The sequence below is a fragment of the Mugil cephalus genome, chromosome 17 (genome assembly GCF_022458985.1).
Source record: "Mugil cephalus isolate CIBA_MC_2020 chromosome 17, CIBA_Mcephalus_1.1, whole genome shotgun sequence".
Lineage (NCBI taxonomy): Eukaryota > Metazoa > Chordata > Actinopteri > Mugiliformes > Mugilidae > Mugil > Mugil cephalus.
The window spans coordinates 20,506,948-20,528,752 of record NC_061786.1 but is presented as its reverse complement, the minus strand read 5'-3'; the positions used below and the strand labels follow the sequence as shown (position 1 = coordinate 20,528,752).

Here is a 21,805-nt window from a genome sequence, read left to right as displayed (position 1 = left end):
GTAAAATCTTTAAAAAAAAAAAAACAAGAGAGTTGGTGTACAGGGTCTAAAACCAGAGTGTCGTATTCGCACATTCTTCTTTCGTGTTAACAAACCTGCCCGCACAGCTCGAAAAGTAGATTTTTGGCTTTTTAAACCAAACCAAAACTAAGAAGTGTTCGTGAGGAGATGAGGACATCGTTTTGTAAATCAAACGACAGCCGGCTCCGATCATTGGCAGGAACTCGGAGCACATCGCGGGTCACTATGAAGCTCGTGACTCATTTTAACACCTCTGCTCAGAGACTCTGAATCTGTAAATCTGCTCCCCGACAGATAGAAGAGTCTTCATGTGTGAGAGGGAGGTGTTCTTGTATTCACCATAGTTATGTTTCCTTTTTTTGCCTCTTTCCCATAAATCTGGGCCTGGTGAAGAACCTGTGCCGCCGTCATCGTATGCGGAGCTTCTGAAGCTTTTACCTCCTTCATAGTCCTTGTCTTGGTTTCCTCTGGTGGATTCAGACATGTGACATGTTCCTTCCATTTTTTATTCATGGATTAAATTGAACTCCAGTGACTTTTACTCTTTTAAATAAACTTTTCTCCACTGTGCAGCATGGTGGTGGCAGCATCATGCTACAGCACATTTTCATCCTCGTACTCTTCAACCACTTTTTCTCTTGGTTGTTGTTTTGTCTTTCAGGTGTAATTGTAGCCAGAAATAGTGACGTCTTTGCGCTACAGACTCGGGTGATTTCCCTCATCATCACTCTTGCAGAGTCACGTAGTTTGGGACGAGTTTTATTTGCAAAATTGTGCATCTGCTACGTACTGTTTGATGTTTCTTTTCACGTTAGCCAACAGCCAAATATCAAAAAATGCTCAACATTTCCTGGTGCAAAACATCAAAGACGACAAAAAAAATTATTAGGAGCCTCAGTTTAAAAGTTTTAAAATCTCGTGAAAACCCTTGAATATTGTTGCATTTGTGTTGATTCTGTTGTGTAAATTCACACTGGTCTCGTAATACCGATTAAAACAAACACTTTAACAGTATTTAAGTTCTTTACTGTCCCAAATCAAAGACTCTTCCTGGAGTTATGTACAAAGGATTTTGAGTCTTTATTAGGGACGGGTGTTGTCAAGGTTTTATCCGGTTATCGGTGCTTAAAGAATGGAAAATGTACGAACTTTGTCCAAAAACGGTCCCTTTTTATTTTTAAGGCATTTTGTGACGTGTAAGTTGAACAGAATATTAATTTAAATAATATAAATACAACTAAGACTGAAAAATAAATGAACCAATATAAAATGAAATTCACAACAACATCATTATCACATAAAAACAGTGGTGTGGGGTTTCTGAACTTTAAAAAAAATGCTATTCGTCGACAGATATTTGATCAAATTCCAGGTGTTGTTGCACGTTGCCCAGTCTTCATCATTTGAGGGGAAGTACAGCCAAACATTTGTCAAACGTTTGGCTTTGACTTTCGGTCTGGTTACTACCATTAGCATTAGCATTAGCACCGGTGCCATTATTGTACCGAGTATCAGTCCCCTCGTTTCCCTCGTTTTTATCTCTTGCTTGAAAGTCATTGCAATTAATGTTTATTATTTTGTGTGTCTGTTTGTGTGTGTGCAGATGTGATGGTGGGGATGGGCTACAACCTGGACGACATCCAGGACTCTCTGGCCAAGATGAAGTACGACGAGATCACAGCCACATACCTGCTGCTGGGCAGGAAGGCCTCCGAGGTACAGACGTCACTAAAGATCAGCTGGTGCTGGGTTGGAAGCCAGTGTGTTGCTCTAGGATCTAAATTCACTGTTGAAAAGCTATAGATTAATTTACTGCGCTGATCCTTGAGGCTCATTAGGACCAGCCACAAATACTGCAAAGTTATAAAACCACCTTTGAAGTCCTTTTCGATCAAACATCAGTGACCACATTATGCCCTAAATTTGAGTCATGTATTTATAAACCGGCCGAATGCGTGTTGTAGCTAAATATCGTCCCCTGTCCCTCACTCAGCTGGAGCCCAGCGAGTCGGCCTCCAGCAGCAACCTCTCTCTGGCCAAACCCAGGCCCAACAGCGAACTCAACGGCCAGTCGCCCTCACACCTCAAGGTCCAGAGGAGCGTCTCGTCCAACCACAAACAGAGACGCTACAGCGAACAAGGTGAGGGAAACGTAAAAGCCTAGCAAGTTCTTATAGGATCATCAAAAACTCCCTTTATGACTTATTTATTTTGCTTTGGCAAAAAAAAATCTATAAATAATGATGTTTGTGTCTCTGAATTTCTTTAAGTTGGTTTAAGTTGTGTAATTATCTCTGCAACATAAGGATGTATTAAAAAAACATGAATATCTAAAGCAAATCTACTCATATGGAATAATTTAATGTATATTTTAAGAGGATATTTTAATTTATTAAGTTTAATTCAAATGATTTACTTCAATTGAGTAAACATTCATATTGAAATATCAGCAACAACATAAATTACATTCTTACTGTAACTTTGCTAAAATGAGCAAAGTTTACCTTATGGAAGCGGCCATTTTGGAAATGGCTGCCATAAACCTGCTGTTGATAAATCCACCAGGGGCTTATACAACAAGTATTGATCATACGGTTGGTGCAGAGGTCTCATGTATTAAATAGGATGCACTTGGAGCTATAGGTTAATCAGATGAACCTCTGCTGGTTTCTGTCAGTAGTTTATTGTCGACGCACTTAAATAAATCCAACCAGTCACATGGTCGGAGAACTTTAGCCTCATGCTTATTTGCGGAGCTCCGTGCCGTCCGCTGGGATATGATGCTTGGTCAATAACCTCTGTTTGCTTTAACGTTGCGAGTTCATTCATTTCCTGTGGATCAATTAGTCGCCACATGTTTATTTTAGCTGCAGGATTTGGCCTCATTAGTTTGCGCTGAAACACAGATGAGACATTATTCAACCGTGAACTGAATCTGCTTTCTCAGAAAGCGGAATATGCTTTAAATAACGCGCTGATGATCGTGTCCTCGCTCTGACTCTCTCTGACTCACTGTCAGGTTTATCCCTTTATCTAATGTAGGTCGTCTCGTTTTAGATTTCAAAAAAAGCGTCGAAATTAACATATTTGTTCTTTTTCAGAGGTACAAACGGGTGTTTTTTGAGTCATTCATCCGTCTGTGATTTCATTTTTTTTTCTTTTAGTCGGTCAGAACGTTCCTCCGGGGATGGCTCATCCGAAGAGGAGTCAGACCACGACGACGGACGGCAGCGCGAAGGAGGAAGGTGGAGTCCAGCTCCGCAAACCGGGCACCCCGGGGAGCCGCGGCGCTCCGCCCTCCAGCCCTTTAATGGGCAACGCCAACAACCCCAACAAGGCCGACATCCCCGACCGCAGGAAAGGAGCCACCACCGGTCCGGCTGTGAGTGTCCGGAGCTTCTCTCCTCTGCGTTTTTTAGACATCGGCGTTTGTTTCCTGGTGCTGAGAGAGATGCACCGCATGTAAAAATAAGTAGAATAAAGCCTTCATTGTTTCTCCGGAGGGAGTTTCTTCTCCTCCTCCTCAGGAATTTATTTCCTCCATGGCAGAAAAACACGTTACACAAGCCGTCGGAAAAGTTATTAAACTCTTGAAACGTTAAAAGAAGTCGGATTCCTCGCGCACGACATCCGCTGAGTCACAGAGACTCTGAGGTGCACAGAGAAATCTACGACTTAATTAAAGAACAATACAGTAGAGACAATGGAGACACAGATATAAACGTTTTAAATGACGACAAACGCACAACATGAGTCGATGCACGTCAAATTAAATATGGCCGCCTCATATTTTCTCGTCTTCTCGCCGGTAGAGTTCCCAGGATTTTGTTGCAAAAATATCATCACTACTATTTTTTTGCAGTGTTGTGCACAAAAGACGCTTCCTGCAACCTCTCGTTCAAACTTTTTGCACGACTGATCCCACGAGACCAGGCGGCGAGTTCGTTCACATTTGAGGCCGATCTCAAGCGCGACAGAAGCTCCAACTCTGAGAAGCTGTTTAGATTTAAAAAGAATGACAACAGAGAAGAAGAAGATGCACAAAATATTGTAGAATTAAGACGAATCTCTGAAACTAAATCAGCTTTAGTTTCAAGTAAAGAGCGAGAGCAATAATATTAACTATAAAATCAAACGAATAAATATAAGTATTTAGATATGACAACTTAATATTTTATAATAATAACCCCTGAATGCCCCAGAGTGCAGGCGGCCCAACACCATATCCTGTATCTACATGTATATATACGCATTTCTAATTTATTTATTTTATTTTTGTTTATTTAAGATGCGCTTTCGAGTGCATGTGGTGCATTTAAAAAAAAGTTTAAAGTTGTTTTTGAAACAGAAATCTCTATAAATAACGTCATATTAACACAGTGTCTCCTGAGATCAGAGCAGCTGTTTTAGGACTTTACTGTTTCTGTCATGGACGTTTAGACCCGTCGTCCTGCAGCAGAATGAATCTGAGGTCAATCGGATGCGAATGACAATGACGCATTAGAACCCAAATATGTGAAGTGCTTTAAACGCTTCCTTTCAACGAGTGAGCGAACGTGTTGAAGGAAGCGGAGAAGACGAGCGTTTGTCTGAAAGTGCTGTTTAACCTGTTTGCCCTGGGATTTTCCACTGAAACATATTTATTTACTTTCTCTGTCGTCTCTGCAGAATAACACCGCTTCGGCAGGTATGACCAGGAGGAACACGTACGTCTGCAGCGACCGGAACAACACCGACCGCCTCTCGGTCATCCCCAACGGGAAGGAGAACAGGTGAGAGGAGGATGTTCGCTCTCGTTCGACCGGGTCTCTCGACAAAAAAACATGCAAATATCTGATTATTACTGTGGGTCCTGCTGCGGAAGCCGGTGTGTTTATCCAAGTAGAACATACACAACCAAGGTTTTTGTTCAGCTAAGTTCATAAATACCCACATATCATCGGTCTAAACTTGAAGAAAAGATTTTTGTTTCATTCCCCCCCGATTTTCTTTTTCTGTTCCTTCTTTCTTACTTGTGTTTTTACTTTCCCTCTTACTCATCATCTTATTTTTTTTTTTTTCATTTCTACCTGTGTGTTTGTGATCCTGGGCCGGTGTGTGTTTGTGGTTTGTGTGTTTTGGGGGGGGGGCTTTATCTTTTCTTTGTGGCATGACCAGCATGACTGAGGTGGCTTGTGCCACTAGCCCCTCCTCCTCTGCCTTTACGGCCGCTTCGCTCGGTGCCTCGTCCGGTTCGGTGCGGCTGAGGCATCAAACCGTCGGCCCTTTGTACGCTTGCCAGGCAGGCTGGGCCACGCTGCCCCACTCCTACTACGCTCTGGACTACTGCTCGCCCAAGTAAGACGGCAGGGACTCCAAACCACCACCCCCCCGCCCCCCCATCCCTGTCCTGTCTTCTCTCATGTCTCAGCCCCTGGTTTGGCCCGTCGCTAACCCACACATCCAGCCAGCTTCACTCTCTGTAACCCTACGACTAAACCATGGACACCATTTCCTGCAAGAAAAATGTTTTTTGTTTTTGTTTTTTTAGTGCCAGAGTCTGAAATTTACACTCATCTCATTAGCGTTTAAAATAATGCTCGTAATGCTTTGAGCTACAAAATCCGGTCCAAGCCTTTGTTCAGAGTGAGGTCAGGAGGTGTGAACTCTCCTGTAGTCTGAGCCCAAACGTCAGCCCTTGCTTATTTTTGTCTGACCTACAGTCTTAAATCCACATGTAGACTGAGGCCACGTCTGCACGTACCAAAACAATCTTTTTTTTTCCTCCGGTTTTCCTTGAGAATTTCTGCATAAAAGATCGATCCAGTGTAAATCTAGTTGTAGAAAGATTGTAGTACATATCCCAGACGTGGCGCTGTTTCTGCTGCAGAACTCATAAACCCTGCGTGCTGTATACAAACATACAGTCCGTAATCCTTTTTTAGCTCATTGTAACGGCGAAGCAACGGTATATATTTCCTTAATTCGTATCATGGGCAAAAAAAAAAGAAACCACACAGGCTCTGCATTTGTCTTTTTAACCCTGGGACCTGGATTCAAAAAGGTTCCAGTCACTGAAAATTTCATTCATCACGACGGTCGGCCTTGTCGTGAATAGTGAAATAAACTGAGACAAAAATCGTTTTTTTGTACCAGGCTTTAAACATGTCTAATAATGCTGTAAAGCGGGATTTTTTAACATGGGGGTCTATGGGGATTTTCCTCCTTTTTGGAGCCTCTAGTGGCCACTTGATGAACTGCAGCCTCTTTTATTTCCCCATGGTCTTCATCACTCAAACCTGGAATTTTTTATTTGTTCTGTATCAATATGAGTCTTCAGTGTTTAACTAAGACGTAGAAAATAGTAAATATGAAGAATGAGAAGATGAACTTTTGACTGATACTGTATCTGTACCGAGATGCAGCCCAGTTCTCTTTATAGACAAGATAAACAAACCAACAACAACCTCAAAAACCACAACAGCTTGAAGTGTTCGGTTCTAATTTCACCAAACAATTTCTAAAAATCCAAACTGTAACGAGTTATACAAGACCTCAAGAAAAACTTACACGCATGGTGTTTGTTTTATAGCATTCAACAAATGAGATGAATAAATATCCGGATCCTGTCAGATGAGTGTTTATTTCAGACGCTGATTAAAGAAAGAAAGAAAAAAAAAAAAAAGAAAGTGGAGGCACAAGTAGAGAAAAATATGTATCCACACACTGAGCTGAAGCTGCCACGCTCCGACCGACGTCGTGTGTGTGATGATATTTTTCCGTCATCCCTCCGTCGAACCATAAACCCGAGGACCTCTCGGCCTCCGCTGCAGACATTTCCAATAACAAACTCTCACCGCTCTGCTCCTGATCTCTCCTCCATCCTCTGCCGTCCGTCCGTCAGCACTGACCCCTGATCTTCTCCCGTCTGGATCACCTCACCTGTCCGACGCGAAGGCCCGGGGCTCCAACGCTCAGCTCGGTTTTACCCCCTTTCCCCCTCCTCCTCTCAGCCGTCCCACTTTTCTGTCTCTGATCAGGAACTAGCTCACTCTCTTCATTCTACACACCAGCAACAGCTTGAAGTCCAGGGTGGGAAATTAACAGATCTAAAGCTTGACTTTAAAATTCTTTTAAAAAGATGTTTTAGTCCTGTTGTCTGTTGTGGGTCTTAATTTTAACAACAAGAACTTACGTCGGGTAGTAACACATCCAGAGAAGCCAAAAAAAATGGCCTTGTCTTGTTTGATTTAGCAGACAAGTACCCACTGGCTCACTCATTCTAATCAGAGAACCAAGGTTATAGTGATAACCTACCTTTTTACACCAAGTTCAGAAATGCACAATATTGGCTTCTCCACTGTGCAGTTTTTTTTCACTACTAATCTTAATTTAGCTCCTTGTCTTGACAGCTACATAAGCTAGTTCATCAGACTCGTAAACACTAGCACGGTTTGACAGTATCCTGTTTAAATCCACGAGCGTATGTGCAGCATTGTTCTGTTAAATTTCTAATTAAGCAGGGAGAATGTTTCCCCTTCTCTCACTAGCATTGTAATCCTACAGCTATCCGTGGCTCACTCATGCTAATCAGAGAACCAGGGTTATAGTGATAACCTTATCTTTTAGATCAAGTTCAGAAATGCATAATATTAACCACCTTCCAGTTTTTTGTTAAGCCATTGTGTTTTCTGAATGGCCATATTTCCCGTTCTCTCACTAGCATTGTAACCCTTCTAGCTAATGGCGTACTCATACTAATCAGAACCTGGTTATATCATAACCTTCTTTTTTACATACAGTTAAATTATCCCCACATGGAAATAAGTGGTTAGCTCTTTGTTCTATATGCAGCATCTGCAGGACTAAGGTCACAGCTAAACATTATGGAATTGTCTCTCGTCTCGCTCAATAGCTTCACAAGCAGTTCAACAGAGCCCTCTGGCTAACTATGCTACTCGTGTTAATCAGAGAACCAAGGTTATAGAGATAACCTACCTTTTAAACCTATTAGCTTCTCCACTTTTAGCTTTTTTTAAGCTGTTTGAATGGCTATATTTCCCGTTCTCTCACTAGCATTGTAACCCTTCTAGCTAATGGCGTACTCATACTAATCAGGGAACCGGGGGTTATACTCATAACCTTACTTTTTTAGACAAAGTTTAGATGTGTCTCTGGGAGTTCAGAAATGTACAACATTAGCTTCTCTGCTTTTCCTACATACAGTTAAATTATCCCCACAGTGGAAATAAGTTGAGTTTAGCTCTTCTTCTGTTCTATATGCAGCATCTGCAGGACTAAAGGTCACAAGACTAAAACATTTAATGGAATTAGTCTCTCGTCTCGCTTGATAGCTTCACAAGCTAGTTCAACTGAGCCCTCTGGCTAACTATGGCTCACTCGTGTTAATCAGAGAACCAAGGTTATAGAGATAACCTTACCTTTTAAACCTATTAGCTTCTCCACTGTTTAGCTTTTTGTTAAGCTGTTGTGAATGGCTATATTTCCCCTTCTCTCACTACTGTTGTAACCCTTCTAGCTAATGGTGTACCCATGCTAATCAGAGAACCGGGGGTTATACTCATAACCTTGCGTTTTAGACCAAGTCTTGAGTTACATGTCTCTGGGAGTTCAGAAATGTGCAACATTAGCTTCCCTGCTTCCCCCCACATACAGTTAAATTATCCCCACAGTGGAAATAAGTTGAGTTTAGCTCTTCTTCTGTTCTAAATGCAGCAAGACTAAAACATTTGATGGATTTTTTTTATGTAGCAGGGAATATAGCAACATTTCCTCTGGTCTCACTCCATAGCTTCACAAGCTAGTTCAACTGAGCCCTCTCGCTAACCACGGCTAATCAGAGAACCCGGGGTTATAGCAATAACCTTAAACTGTCGACCAGTTGTTGTAGTTTAGATCTTCTGCTTCTGCTCCTGTTTCTATGACACTAAAGGCCACAAGACTAAAACATTTGATGGAATCAGTTTAATAATGTGCAGCTTTTTTTTTATTTTAATTTCCCACCGTGTTGACGTCTTAACTTTGCAGTATTCATTTACCTCATGGCGACATTAGAAGTCACTGTAGGAATAACAAACTTTAAAGATGAGGAGGGAAACATGATGAAAGTGATCAGCGTGTTTTTCACGTTGCAGTATTTAAATCTGTATCTGAGCAGGACGGGCAAAAATAGTGATATTTTAGTTTTGACGTCTAACGTGGAAAAACGCCTCACGCCGTCTCCGTTCACCCTCTGCAGCGTCGCCGTGTCGCCCAGCACCCAGAGGAACCCGGTGGCGTCGACCCACAGCATCACCAACGCCACTACGCCCGACCGCCTCCGCTTCCCGCGGGGCACCGCCAGCCGCAGCACCTTCCACGGCGGCCAGCTGAGGGACCGGCGCACGGCCACGTACAACGGGCCGCCGGCCTCGCCCACCCTCTCCCACGACGCCACCCCGCTCTCCCAGACACGCAGCCGGGGAACCAGCAACCTCTTCTCCAAACTCACCTCCAAACTGACCCGCAGGTAAGGCGAGTTCACCCCCCCCGTCCTCCCCCTCCCACTCGGGTCGAACGTTAGCCGAGCACCAACGCAGACACAAGTTGGGGGTTTTTGAAGCTTAAATCTATCGTGCAGGTTTATTTGTCGTGAGGCTGAATTAGTAAAAAAAAAAAAAAAAAGGGTGGACTCTGATTCTTCTCTGTGTAATATAATCTAACTGTGATTCTGTCTGCTCCAACTAGAAGCCAATCAACGCAGAGTTGCCTTGTAGAGTTAGGATGATTAATTACGTGCTGCGGGAAAACACTTAACTGGCCTGTACAATGTGATTTATTCTCGATTCTTAAATGTTTATCTGTCGCTGCCTGGTTGCCTGCTAGAGAAGCTAAAACTAGGTCTGAGGAATTTTAAATTAAATGATCCAAGTTTGAAACTGGGTATAAAAAGAACATTATGAGCCGCGTCCCATCAGCTTCATCCAAGGTTTATTAAACAGGTCAATTTCAGTTTGGTGCTCACCAAGAGGTAACGTTTAGGCTGCAGCTGGATCTCATTTAGCATAAAAACGACTTAAATAAGAATCTGTTTTATCTGTTAATAACTGTGTGAACTCTTGACGTGCTGATTTGTGTCTGAATAGAATAAATCCAGTCTTTCTGGGCGTGTTTGCTCCACATCAGGTAACAAAAACAACCACGGTTTGAAAAGATGAACCAACCAGCTACGTTGAAAATCTCTAAAGGCACATTTAGTTCTTTTTGAACTTCTCCAGGAGAAGTTGATCAGATGAGGAAGATTGTCAGTTCTGTTTCCCTGGTTTACGGCTTCCAGGAATCAGTAAACCAGTCGTTTGTGTTTCATCTGTGAGGTTGCGTTTGCTTTTATAACCTTTGACGAGCTTAAATTCATGCTAGTCGTTCAGTTTTTGCAGCCGGGAGGTTGGTTCTCAGTGCAACTTTAGCATAATGGAATAAAATTTATTTTATTAGCAAATATACCTGGTGAAACAATAGACTGTAGAAAAGTGGAGGCCATGACAACTCCTTTAAAGTGAAGCTAATGCATGTGGAGCTCCCCCTGGTGGTTGGTTGTGTCATTGGTCATAGAAGCTCCTCCCATGTCGGATGGTGGATCGGAGCCAAACTAAAACTATAAAGTACACGTAAGATAATTTATTTTGAAGGACGGTTTCTGTTGTTTTAGGTAGTTAGTGCACAGACTCCAGTGACCAATGAGAGGAAGCGGAGAAAACTGGTTTAATGTGACTCCTGGGGGATCTCAGATCTGCCTGAAAGCTACTTTTTTTTTTTTTTTTTTTTTAAGATGATGTAGGAAACATAAGTTTGTGTTTTGGCCGTTTTTTAACATGAGATCCAGTTTCAGTCTCGACGTTTAAGAAGCGTTTATTTTGGGTTTTGAACCAGACGAACTTGAAGTGTGTCTCAAACAAAAGCCAGAACTGAAGCCAAACGTGGATTTAAAAAAAAAAACTCCAGCTGCTTTTGTTTCGGATATACCATGACCTGGGTGAACCGTCAGACTTTTAATCTCTTAACTGAATAATTTCTGTCTTATGCAATTTGCCGTGACAGTTCCCTTTTTTTTTTTTTGTAAATGTGTCACTATCTCCAGTAAAAACATCCCGAGAGGAATTCAAACGGACGTTTTCTCCACATTAAAACTCTCTGACAGCAGCTGCAGCCAGGCCAGCGACATCACTCCTGCAATGACTGACCTAAAATGAGGAATTGAAATCATTTGATGAGAACTGAAGGAAAAAAAAAAAAGAAACTCTGCTTTCAATGTTGATGATTCCAATCACCCCATTTTTGTTCACTCATTCAGATTCCTCATGATCCCTCCCACCCTCCTCCTCTTCTTCCTCTTCCTCCTCCTTTCACTCCCTCTTTCACCATTTTCACTGTTTCCTTTGTCTGGTTCTGTTTGTAGAAACATGTCATTCAGGTTTACCAAAAGGTAGGACTCCTGTACTGCCTTTCGCTCTATTACCAAAGAAAAAAATAACGAAAACGATCTCACGATCTCAAAAAAAAAAAAAAAAACTGAAAGTCTACGGACTCCGTGTGAGGCTGCTGGCACTGAACTAACACACAACGCTTAGCAGGAACAAACAAACAAACAAACAACAAAAAAAAAAAAGCAACATCGCTCTCTGGGTTCGTTTACACACACACAGGCTTTAAATCAGATTAATGTGACCCACTTCTTCAAACCACTCCGTGTGAAGCTATTAGCTTAGCTTAGCTTAGCATAAAGACTGGGAACGAAGGGAAAGTGCTAGCCTGGCTCTGTCTGAAGGCAACAACCTGTTATTCCCTGGTTTTAATCTGTAATTACACTCAATTAACAGATTTACTCTTATTTATTTGAATAATTTTACTTTTGAAGAGGTTGCTCGACACCTTCAATTTGTATTTGGTGCATTTTAAAGTTCAAATTCAACTAAATTCGGAGTTTAGTCAGTTTCTATTGTTTCTTTAGACTCCACCAGACCTGGTTAGTTTTACCCAATAAACAGGGATCTTAGTGTGGAGGGTTTATTAAGGTCAGTTTACGTTCAGACTGGACTGGGACGTGTTCGCTCGACGGCGGAAGAGCTGCAACTCCCAGTTGAGCTGGTTTTTTGAGGGCGTTCATGTAGCTGAAATCCACGGTTTTAAGCCCCTGGAGTAATTCTCATTCAAGTGTCCTTTGCACACATGAATGGAGCGAGCAAGCAAGAGTTATGGGCCAAAGTGCATCACATGACAAACGAGGAAGTTGCAGTTAGTGGAGAGTCAAAAACTGGCTCCACAACACAGTCTAAAATTTGTCAATCCCAATTTAAGGGGTTAAAAAGTCTTAAATCGTAAATTAGTCTTAAATCCTTACATGCATTTATTACCATTTATTACCATTTTCCTTATTTTAGTACTTAAATTTAACCCATAATCGTCTCAAAAAGGCCTTTAATCGTCTTTAACTCACACTGTCTCATGAACAGGTGAAATTTAACACATGTGGAGGCTTTAAATGAATAAAATAAAGGTGTAAAGGCTGCATTTCGTTACTTTTCTGACAGATCTAAACCGTTTTCCCCCCTTTTATGCTAAGCTAAGCTAAGCTAACAGTCTGAAGGCTGATTTACATCCAGCCCTGATATCAAAATGTTCCCTTTAAGAGAGTTTAAATAAAACAGATACAAAGACAAGTGAAGATGTTTCTTGAGGCAGACGACGTTGGATTCTCTAGACGTTATTTTTGCATTAATCCGGTTTCAACTCGTGTCCCCGTGTGTGTGTGTAAACGGACCCGGCGTCGCTGTGGTTGGTCTGAGTGGATAAGCGATGATTGGGAACAATCAGTCGATTAACCAACAGCAACAAACAACGCAGCTTGCCACTAATCAATCGCCAGTGCATGCGTGGGGAGGGGGAGGGATGGGAGGGAAGGGGGAGGGAGGGGGGCTTCTCTCAGCTGCCATCGATTGTGGTTTGTTCTCTCACCACAAAGATTGTTGTTAATGATTCTCATGTTAGACGTGGTGTTTTAAAACAAAACCCCTGCTGCATTATTCTCCATAAAACAGACTCTTTATGGCGCAGGAACGATTAATTTATTTTCTTCTGTTTCTGAGCCATAAAGAGCTTTGTTTGTGTGTGTGTGTGTTTATTTTATTTTATTTTATTTTATTTTTTTATTATTTTAAACACAGCTTTTTATCTACATTGACGTGTTCGTGTAGCTTCATCTTCCCCAGTGCAGAGGGAAAAGAGCCATTCATTACAGACACTTGCAGGAATTTAAAAAGTTTAAACCAGATTTCTTCGGTGGAAGATTCTTTTGTCGACTTTGCAGCTTTTTTTTTTTTTAATTTTTAATTTTTCTTTATCGTGGAGAAATGTTCTGCACCTTCTCTGCAAGATTTTCCACCTTGATGCTGCCTCCTCTTCGTGTTTGTTGCTTTATTTTTGTGGCGAAATCGAGTTTTGTTTCGTGTGACGATCTCCTGCTGCCACCTCACCAAACCAAACATCCTCGTTGCTTAATTTCAGATTTTGATTCTTCTTCTTCTTCGGATTTTCTGCAGCGTTGTCCTTAATTAATAATCTCCTTTAAAGAACAATTAGATGATTTGACGCTACAGCCACGTGGTTTTGGTTCATGCCAGATCCTGATACCGATCTGATCGTTTTTTAAAAATTCCTCGACATCGAGGCTAACGCTGTTAGCGGTGTTTAGCATCATTAAGGTTGTGGGTTCTTTCCTTCTGGGGATCTTTCCTACGTTCTTCCTGTTTCTGCTGCGCTTCCTCTCACATAGACGTGCATGTTAATTCAATGTATGAATGGTGACACTTTACTATAAATAAAATACACATATATTTCTAATTACTAAGGGTGGGAAAAAAATATTGATATGGCGATATATCGCGATACTTTTTCTTCCGATACAAAGAAAAGGAAAAAAAAAACTTCCACCACAACATTTTGTTTAAGTTCACTTAACTGTAAATGGATCCTTTGGATTCATGTTGATTTTTGATTCAATTTGTCAAATGTATATAGTTGCTATATATATTGCAATATCATAATATCGCAATAATGTATCGTGACTCGAGTATCGTGATACGTGTCGTATCGTTAGTAATTATAGTCACGGCACAATTCACTGAAGTTAGACCAGAATATAGTAAAATCATCCTAATTAAATACACTCATAAATTTGAAATGGGATTTTCATGAGTTAGATTTGTGAATAAAATGTATTTAAATCTTTTTTTATTATTATTATTATTATTGAAGACGTTGCTCACCACCTTCCCTTTTTTTTATCTGGTGCTTGTGAAAGTTTTAGATTCAACTCCACTAGAGTTTATTTAGTTATAGCTAACGAACAGGGAACTGGGTTAATTAATGTCTGTTTACATTCAGACTGGACTGGGACGTGTTAGCTCGTACGCTAATTAACTACAGGATATAGTAAAATCATCTTAATTAATTACACACAATAAGATTTTCTTAAATTTGATATGTCTTTGATAGAAATCACGTTTGATTAATTCATTATTTGTGAATAAAATGTATTTAAAAAATAGTTATATTTTAGTATTTAAAGAAAAGATTCATCAGCCACTACTAACAGTTTTCTGCAGGTCATGAACAACTATCAGACAGTTGAGGTCTGGTCTCAATGTCCCATTTTACCAAAGACAGACACAGAAAAACCGCTGGTTTCAGTTCAGTCTTTGTTCTCACGGGTCGGATTAAAGAGGCTGTGAAAACACCGAGTTCCTTAAAGACCGAATGTTCTTGTGGTGAAAGCGAAGGAGGCTCTGCTCTAGTTTATCTCAGAGGCGGAGGAGCTGCAGGGCTCGTGGCGCCCTCTGGTGGCCGAGTGGTAGACGGTTGTTTTTCTCTGTCGTCATCATCCTCATCTTCACCTGGAGCCTCATGTCAGTCAGCTCTGGTGTCCTCATCCTCATCCTCCTCCTCCTCCTCATCCTCATTATCATCATCATCATCGCTCTTTACATGGGTTTTCACCGTTGTCCTCGTTTCTGTGACGTCCATAAACTGAGTAAATGAAGCAAAGAGCTCATCAGACAAGTCAAAAATAAAACAAATACATGATATTTATATTAACTGAGCATAACACAGAGCAGGAAGAAGCATTAAACACAGTTATTTACCTCATATCTATTCAGGAAACATGTTAGAGTTTCCTTATGACATGATTATCTATTTTACCTATTGATTGATGGTTTTTGTCAATTAAAAAGCCCAAACTGTAGAAAATGTGGATGTCAGCTGTTCAGAATCCACAGTGATGACTTCAAAGTAGATAAAAAACACTAAAGATGTTTAGTTTGAGTTTTATGAAGCGATTAATGATCGAGGTTGATTTTTAATTCTTTATATAACTTTTAAAGATTTAGGAAGATAAAACATAAATTAAAGTTAGACGTTGTTACTCATGTTAAGTTCCTTTAGCGCCAACAGTAGCTCTGTTATTCTTTAGATATTCATACATTTAGAAGGAAACACTATTTCCACCACTACTACTTATAAAAACAAATGTTGACATGTTATTTCTACAGTAAAAAACAAAACAAAAACTGGTAATAGAAACACCTACATTTCTAAAAACCTCTCAAATATCTCAAAAGTGCAATAAAAAAACTCGTCACTGGAGACTGAAGTGACCATTTTCTCTCTATGTGATGAGAATTTAAGAGATAATTCTGATATCGCGAGACTTTACGTGAGTTACAGCTCATTTGCAAAACATCTTTCAACGGAAACGCGCACAAAAGCTTCATCCAAATTTCAGAAACATCGCTTTTATTTCGTGAAAAACTGTGATGGAGAATATGAATGTAGACAATAAGTCGCCAAAAACAATCCCCACGATGATTATTACCCATCTCGCTATAAATGTGATAAAGTGGAATGAAACCGTAATTGTCCCTGTTTGTTTGTTTGTTTGTTTGTTTTTTTAAACTCCGTGGCTGTAAATTATATGTGGATTTCATAATTTATTACAGAAGTCTGGTCACTTAAGTTAAAAATTAAAAAAAAAAAAAATCACATTTCAGACTTGTTTGATTAGTTACTTCCTATTTAAACCTGTAGTTAAGCAGCTTATTTTACTATAAATGGTTAAATATCAGAATGTAGAGACACTGAGTCAAAAACATGGATTAGAATTGGAATATTTTTTATAATATTTATTGTTTTATATATTTATCATCCCTAATGGAAACACAACTACAGTGAAATGGACCAAAAACAGAACCTCCTCTTTCTTCACTGTGACACAATGTTATTAAACGTTAGCTTTAGCATTTAGCTCCATGACGCTACAACTGATGTTAAAGGAAGTCATGATGTTTCTAATTATTTAAACATAATAGTATATTTTTGACTTGTCTGATAAGATTTTCCGTCATTTCCTCCTCGTCTCCCAGCTTCACCCCCCCACCTCACCCTCACCCTCACCCCCACCCCCTCCCTCACCCCCTCCCTCACCCCCTCCCTCACCCTCACCCTCTCACGGTTTGTGTGTTCTTGTCTTCCTTACCTTCTTGTGTCCTTTAACCTCTTGCTGCTCTTCCTCTCTGCCTAGGGTCACTATTGACCCGGCCAAACGGCAGACGGCCAAAACAGGGCCAGCCAACCCTTCTACCCAGGGAGGAAAGACCCTTAGTAAGTCTCCTGCCCTCCAGCCTCTCTATCAGCCTTCCTTCCTTCCTTCCTTCCTGCCTTCCTTCTCATCATCCATCCTCCTTATGTTTTATTTTTTCCGGCCTTTTTGTCCTCATGCCTCATCCATTTTAAATATTCTTTCCCTTCTTCTTCTTTTTCTTCTTCTTCTTCTTCTTTGTTTTTTTTTTTTTGTTTCTTCTTCTTCTTCTCTCTTGTGAGATTTATTCCTCAGATCCACGTTCTTTTCTTTCAGATTCAGGAGCAGAAGATATAGAGAGTTGTAGGAAGATGAAGATCTAGAGTAAGGGGGCTGTTTCTAATCCAAGTTGTCGGACTCTCCTCCTCCCTCCCTCCTCCTCCTCCTCCTCCTCCTCCTCCTCCTCACCCTTTCACCCCCCCCAACCCCCCCACCCCCTCCCTCCCTCCCTCACAGCCGACACAAGGACCCGCTGTCAGTCCTGTCCTGTTCACTCGTCCTCTTGTTGTTGTCGAGGAGTTTTAGAGTCTCTTCCTCCTCCACCTCGTCCTGTTTTTCTGTCCCGCCGGCTGCAGTGCATGATGGGAGCCTGACGCACAAGATGTTGATGATGATGATAATAATAATAATAATAATGTGCTTTTAATCTAGTCCAGTAAATCACAAGGAAGAGGAAGTGTTGTCGGAGGAGCACAGAGACCGAGGGATAGATGTGACGTTATATCATCGTTTGGTTCTTTATCCTGAGAAAAACAGAACAGGAAGACGGTTTATTTGGATTAAATAATCTTTAATAAGACAAATGGCTGCTCTGATAGGTGCACACCGATCAGCCACAACATTAAAACCACCAACCAAGTGAAGCCATTTCAGCTTTTAACCGATACAGAGGAAAGAATAAAAAAACCTCTGAAGCCCAAAGAACCAGGTCGGTCGAGCTTCTGGGAAACCTTTGTCCTTGTAGAGTTTCATGAAGCTCTGCAGCTCTGAAGGACTGGGGGGGGGCGGGATGTCTTCCTCCACCTGAAGACCAAGCCCCCCCACATGGTAACGCCGTGGGGTTCCTCTTTACTTCCCATGTGCATCCTAAAGGAATCCTTCAGATCAGAACCACCTACGTCCACGTGTCCCTGATGCATTTTGCTGCAGCTTTCAGTCAGCTGACTCCTTTCTGTCAGAACCAGCCTCTGATGGATCAGACTGGATCGGTACCAGACCAACACAGACCAGGACCAGGACCAGGACCAGGACCAGAGCTGGACATGTTTGGTTCATGGTTGACTTAAACTCTTCGTCTTAAATCGTAGTTTTTCCTTCTGAACGTCGACGATGAGCCACAGTGACCGGTCGTAATGTTATGGCTGATCAATTCCGAAGCTTCTTGAATCGACTCCCAGGTCTTGAAGTTCATAGTTTGACTTCACGTGGTTTCTCCTTAAATAAATTCTCGGGTGATGCCCGAGCTCCTCTTTGCTCTTTAGTTGTTGGCGTTTGAAAGGAAAGTGAGTGAAGTTCCTCTGGTCCAGACGTTAAACTTGTCGTTGTTGTTGTTGTTGTTGTTGTTGTTGTTGTTGTTGTTGTTGTTATTGTCGGGTGGAAATCGTTTGGTTTCAGCTCCGTGTTGCAGGAAGAAAACGCACTCAGTTCATCACATGACGACAATAATTCACTCAAAATGTGATTTAAAACGTCACAATAATGAGGTTAAAATCGTTTAAGACGACTTTTAGTTGAATTTTCACACAGATTCATCAGAAAAATGAAAAAAGATTGAAACCAAACTAATAATATTTCTATTAATTTAATTAAATAAAAATAGTTTTTTTGGTTTTTAAGACTTATTTCTGTTTGATGCATTAAATATAAATGAGTTGAAATTCATTTTACATTTAAATCAAGGTCCAGTTTCATATTTTATGAAGAGTTTTTTTAATTAACGACTATTTTTTTCATCTGTGTGGATGATTTCAGGTGATTTATTTCTAACTGTGAGGTGAGATAATAAGATTTATTATTATTCTTATTATAATTCTAATTATGATTCTAATTAGAGAAATTAAAGCAGTTTTCCAGATCAGGTTTTAAATCAGAAAAACCCAGACTATTTTTCTTAATAAATAGTTTTTTTTATTTCCGGCTGAATCTCTGCAGTTTTTTCTCTCTTTCTCTTTCTTTCTCTCTCTCTCTTTTTTTTTCTGTTGTTGCCGTCGTCGGTTTTAAGTTTCGTGACCTGAACGTTTCATCACTGTTTTTATTTCTCTCATGACTCTTCACTGGTCTCGATGGTGCTGGTGGTGGTGGTGGTGGTGGTGGCTCTCGTCGTCGTATTCGTCACATGTTTCTTTTTTTTTTTACTTTTTTTTAAATTTCATAAAATTAAAATAATTTGCACAGTCCACATTTTTGATCTTCTTTTTTATTTTCCCTCCTCCTCCTCCTCCTCCTCGTCTCCAGAGTCTCAACCGAGTTTGAGAGAAACGGGAGACTTGAGGGCTCAAGGTGAGGTTAACTCCATCCGTCTCTGAACGTAGCTTCAGCCCCACCTGTGCATAGGAACCCCCCCCCCCCTCTCTGCTTCGTGTCCCCTGGGATGTTTGAGTGTGTTGCACCGCTGCGTATTCATCATTACTTGTTGTTATTTTTTGTATTTGTTGTGTTTGCATGGCCGTGTGCTCGCCTGCTGCTCTGTTAAAGCATGGCATGTTCACCCCGAAACCTCGAGGCTCTCGAATGCAGCTTGAATGTGTGTCGCTCCAGTTTCCAGCTTCAACATTAAAAGTGTCGTGTTTTCGATCTATGAAAAACCCAGAAAACGTTGTTTTAAAACGTGTTCAGAGTCGTCAAAGGCGAAATAATCTGTCTGCTGCACAATAAATAAAAAAAAAAAGGCAGAATTGAACATTTTAAAACGTCAAACTATGTTTAAACCATCGTTATTGTTGTTATAAACCAAAATATTGCAAAATCTACATAATTTAAATCTTCTCTTATTGGATTAATTCTCTTATTGGATAATCTGGACCAAGGTTTTGGTGTTAAATCGTTTATTTTTTATTTATTTTTTGGATGAGCTAAACAATTAAATTATTAATTGATTTAATAAATAATTAAAGTTGCAGCAATCTTCTGGGTTTTTCAAAGATGTCTGAATATTTATATATTTATTTTATATTTGTTAATTTATGAAAAAAGAGATGATTGGCCTCAAAAATATGTAGTAAATCATTAATAATGATAATAGTAAGAAATATTGTTAATCAATTTTTTTTCTTTTTATATATTTATTTTATATTTGTTAATTTATTAAAAATTATTGGTTTGAAGTCTATGATTAATACTTTTATGTAGTAAAGTATTAATAATCATAATAATAATTATTGTTAATCAATTTAATATATTTTTCTTTTTATATATTTATTTTATATTTGTTAATTTATTAAAAATTATTGGTTTGAAGTCTCAAAAATATGTAGTAAATAATTCATAATTATAAATAATATTGTTTAAAGAATTTAATAAATAATCATTTTCTTTTTTATATATATATTGATTTATTTAATTTAATTAAACGGATGCTCAGTTTGAGGCCTTCAAAAACAAAATCTGGTTAAAAAATTAAATACTATTGTTGGTTAAATGATAATTATGAATCAGAGAAATTATGTTTTGTTTTGTTTTTAAATAATTAATCCACATTGATTAATTAATTTACTGCTAAGGTGTCTCAGGTGAACTCGCACCAGACTCCAGCTACATTTTATCAAATTTTAACTGATCACAGCAGCTGCTTTGGCCTTTAAACTTAAAAGATGATTCCTTTTAAAAACTAAAAAAAACAAACTCTTCTCTCCCTCTCTCCTCCCATCGACAGTCGCCATGTACCTGGGGATCAAAAAGGGGAAAATAAAGACGGTAAACCCCGCTCCCTCAGATTCACTTGGAGTATGAGGACCACCAGCTCCATGGAGCCCTGCGACATCATGCGGGAGATTCGCAAGGTCCTCGACGCCAACAACTGCGACTACGAGCAGCAGGAGAGTTTCCTGCTCCTTTGCGTCCACGGAGACGGGCGAGCCGAGAACCTGGTGCAGTGGGAGATGGAGGTTTGCAAGCTGCCCCGGCTCTCGCTCAACGGCGTCCGGTTCAAGCGGATATCCGGCTCATCCATCGCTTTCAAAAACATTGCTTCCAAAGTTGCCAACGAGTTAAAGCTATGAACAAAAGGGTTTCAAAATATATATATATATATATATACATACATATATATATATATATGTTAAAAAAAGTATATATATATATCTAGAAGTATTTAAGCTGTACAATCATACAAGTAGCAGTTTCCAAATGTCTCCTTTTTTTAAACAAGAAATACAGAGTATGTATTGAATATTAAAATGTATAGATTAAGGCTTTTTTGGCAATAATCACTGAATACTAATATCTCAGTCTGTTCTGGCCGCGCGGAGGGAAAGGTCGACATTAACGACTTGATTTGTTGTCATGCTGTGAATGTGGACAAAAGAAAAAAAAAGCATTTCCTGGTCTTATTTATTTCATCTTAATTTTTTTTTTTTTTTCTTCTCTCCTGGAAAAAAAAAAAAAACAAAACAAAAAACAACAAAGGCAACATTACGTAGCGTTCTGTTCTCTGTGTAAATAATGTATCTTACTTTCAAACACGGCTTCACTGCAGTACTCATTTTGTTTTTGTTTTTTTCCTTTTGTATTTTGTTGAAAACGTAGAGAAGGCGAAGGGAGGAGAGGGGGGACAGTCTGTATAATGCCCACATGGTTAAAGGGTCACTCATGTCTCAATTAAAGTGTCTGTCAACTTGAAAAACCGTCTCCCGTCTCGTCATTTGCGCCTGAACGCAACATGGGAAGTTTTGTTTTTGGGAGTTAAAGCTAAAAATATAATTTACCAGCAGGAGGCGTTTATCTTTAGTTCAACTTCACTCTTCAAGAGATTTAATTCACAAATACTGGATCCTACATTTCCCATAATGCATCAGTCTCCAGTATAATTGGAGGGGAGCTGTCCCTTTAAACTGAGTGTTGAGTTCAGGGACACAGTGTCATTTGTAAATGTACTTTAACTACAGGGAGCTGTATCAT

The 21,805-nt window shown here is 40.0% G+C and overlaps 1 protein-coding gene and 1 long non-coding RNA gene across 20 annotated transcripts in view; one reads left to right on the top strand and one right to left on the bottom strand.

The window, feature by feature from the left end:
• The window catches only part of mark3a (MAP/microtubule affinity-regulating kinase 3a), a 57,406-nt gene extending 36,139 nt beyond the window's left edge, over positions 1-21,267 (top strand). For 3 of the 19 annotated variants that reach the window (XM_047611051.1, XM_047611049.1, XM_047611050.1), the window contains exons 11-19: positions 1,625-1,737; positions 2,015-2,162; positions 3,186-3,403; positions 4,690-4,793; positions 5,179-5,358; positions 9,260-9,529; positions 11,456-11,482; positions 19,145-19,189; positions 20,562-21,267. In XM_047611051.1, the coding sequence (XP_047467007.1) occupies positions 1,625-1,737; positions 2,015-2,162; positions 3,186-3,403; positions 4,690-4,793; positions 5,179-5,358; positions 9,260-9,529; positions 11,456-11,482; positions 19,145-19,189; positions 20,562-20,907 (1,451 nt within the window). In that variant the 3' untranslated portion in view covers positions 20,908-21,267. Of the gene's footprint in view, positions 1-1,624; positions 1,738-2,014; positions 2,163-3,185; positions 3,404-4,689; positions 4,794-5,178; positions 5,359-9,259; positions 9,530-11,455; positions 11,483-16,633; positions 16,714-16,966; positions 17,015-18,661; positions 18,681-19,144; positions 19,190-20,561 lie in introns of those variants that run through there. The other 16 variants (XM_047611068.1, XM_047611058.1, XM_047611062.1 and 13 more) reach the window with 9 other exon arrangements.
• On the bottom strand, positions 12,059-16,733 carry LOC125023657. Its single transcript, XR_007114660.1, has 2 exons — positions 16,589-16,733; positions 12,059-15,081 (listed from the first exon to the last, which is right to left on the bottom strand). It is a non-coding gene; the product is annotated as an uncharacterized LOC125023657 (long non-coding RNA).
• Positions 21,268-21,805: the final 538 nt, after the last annotated feature.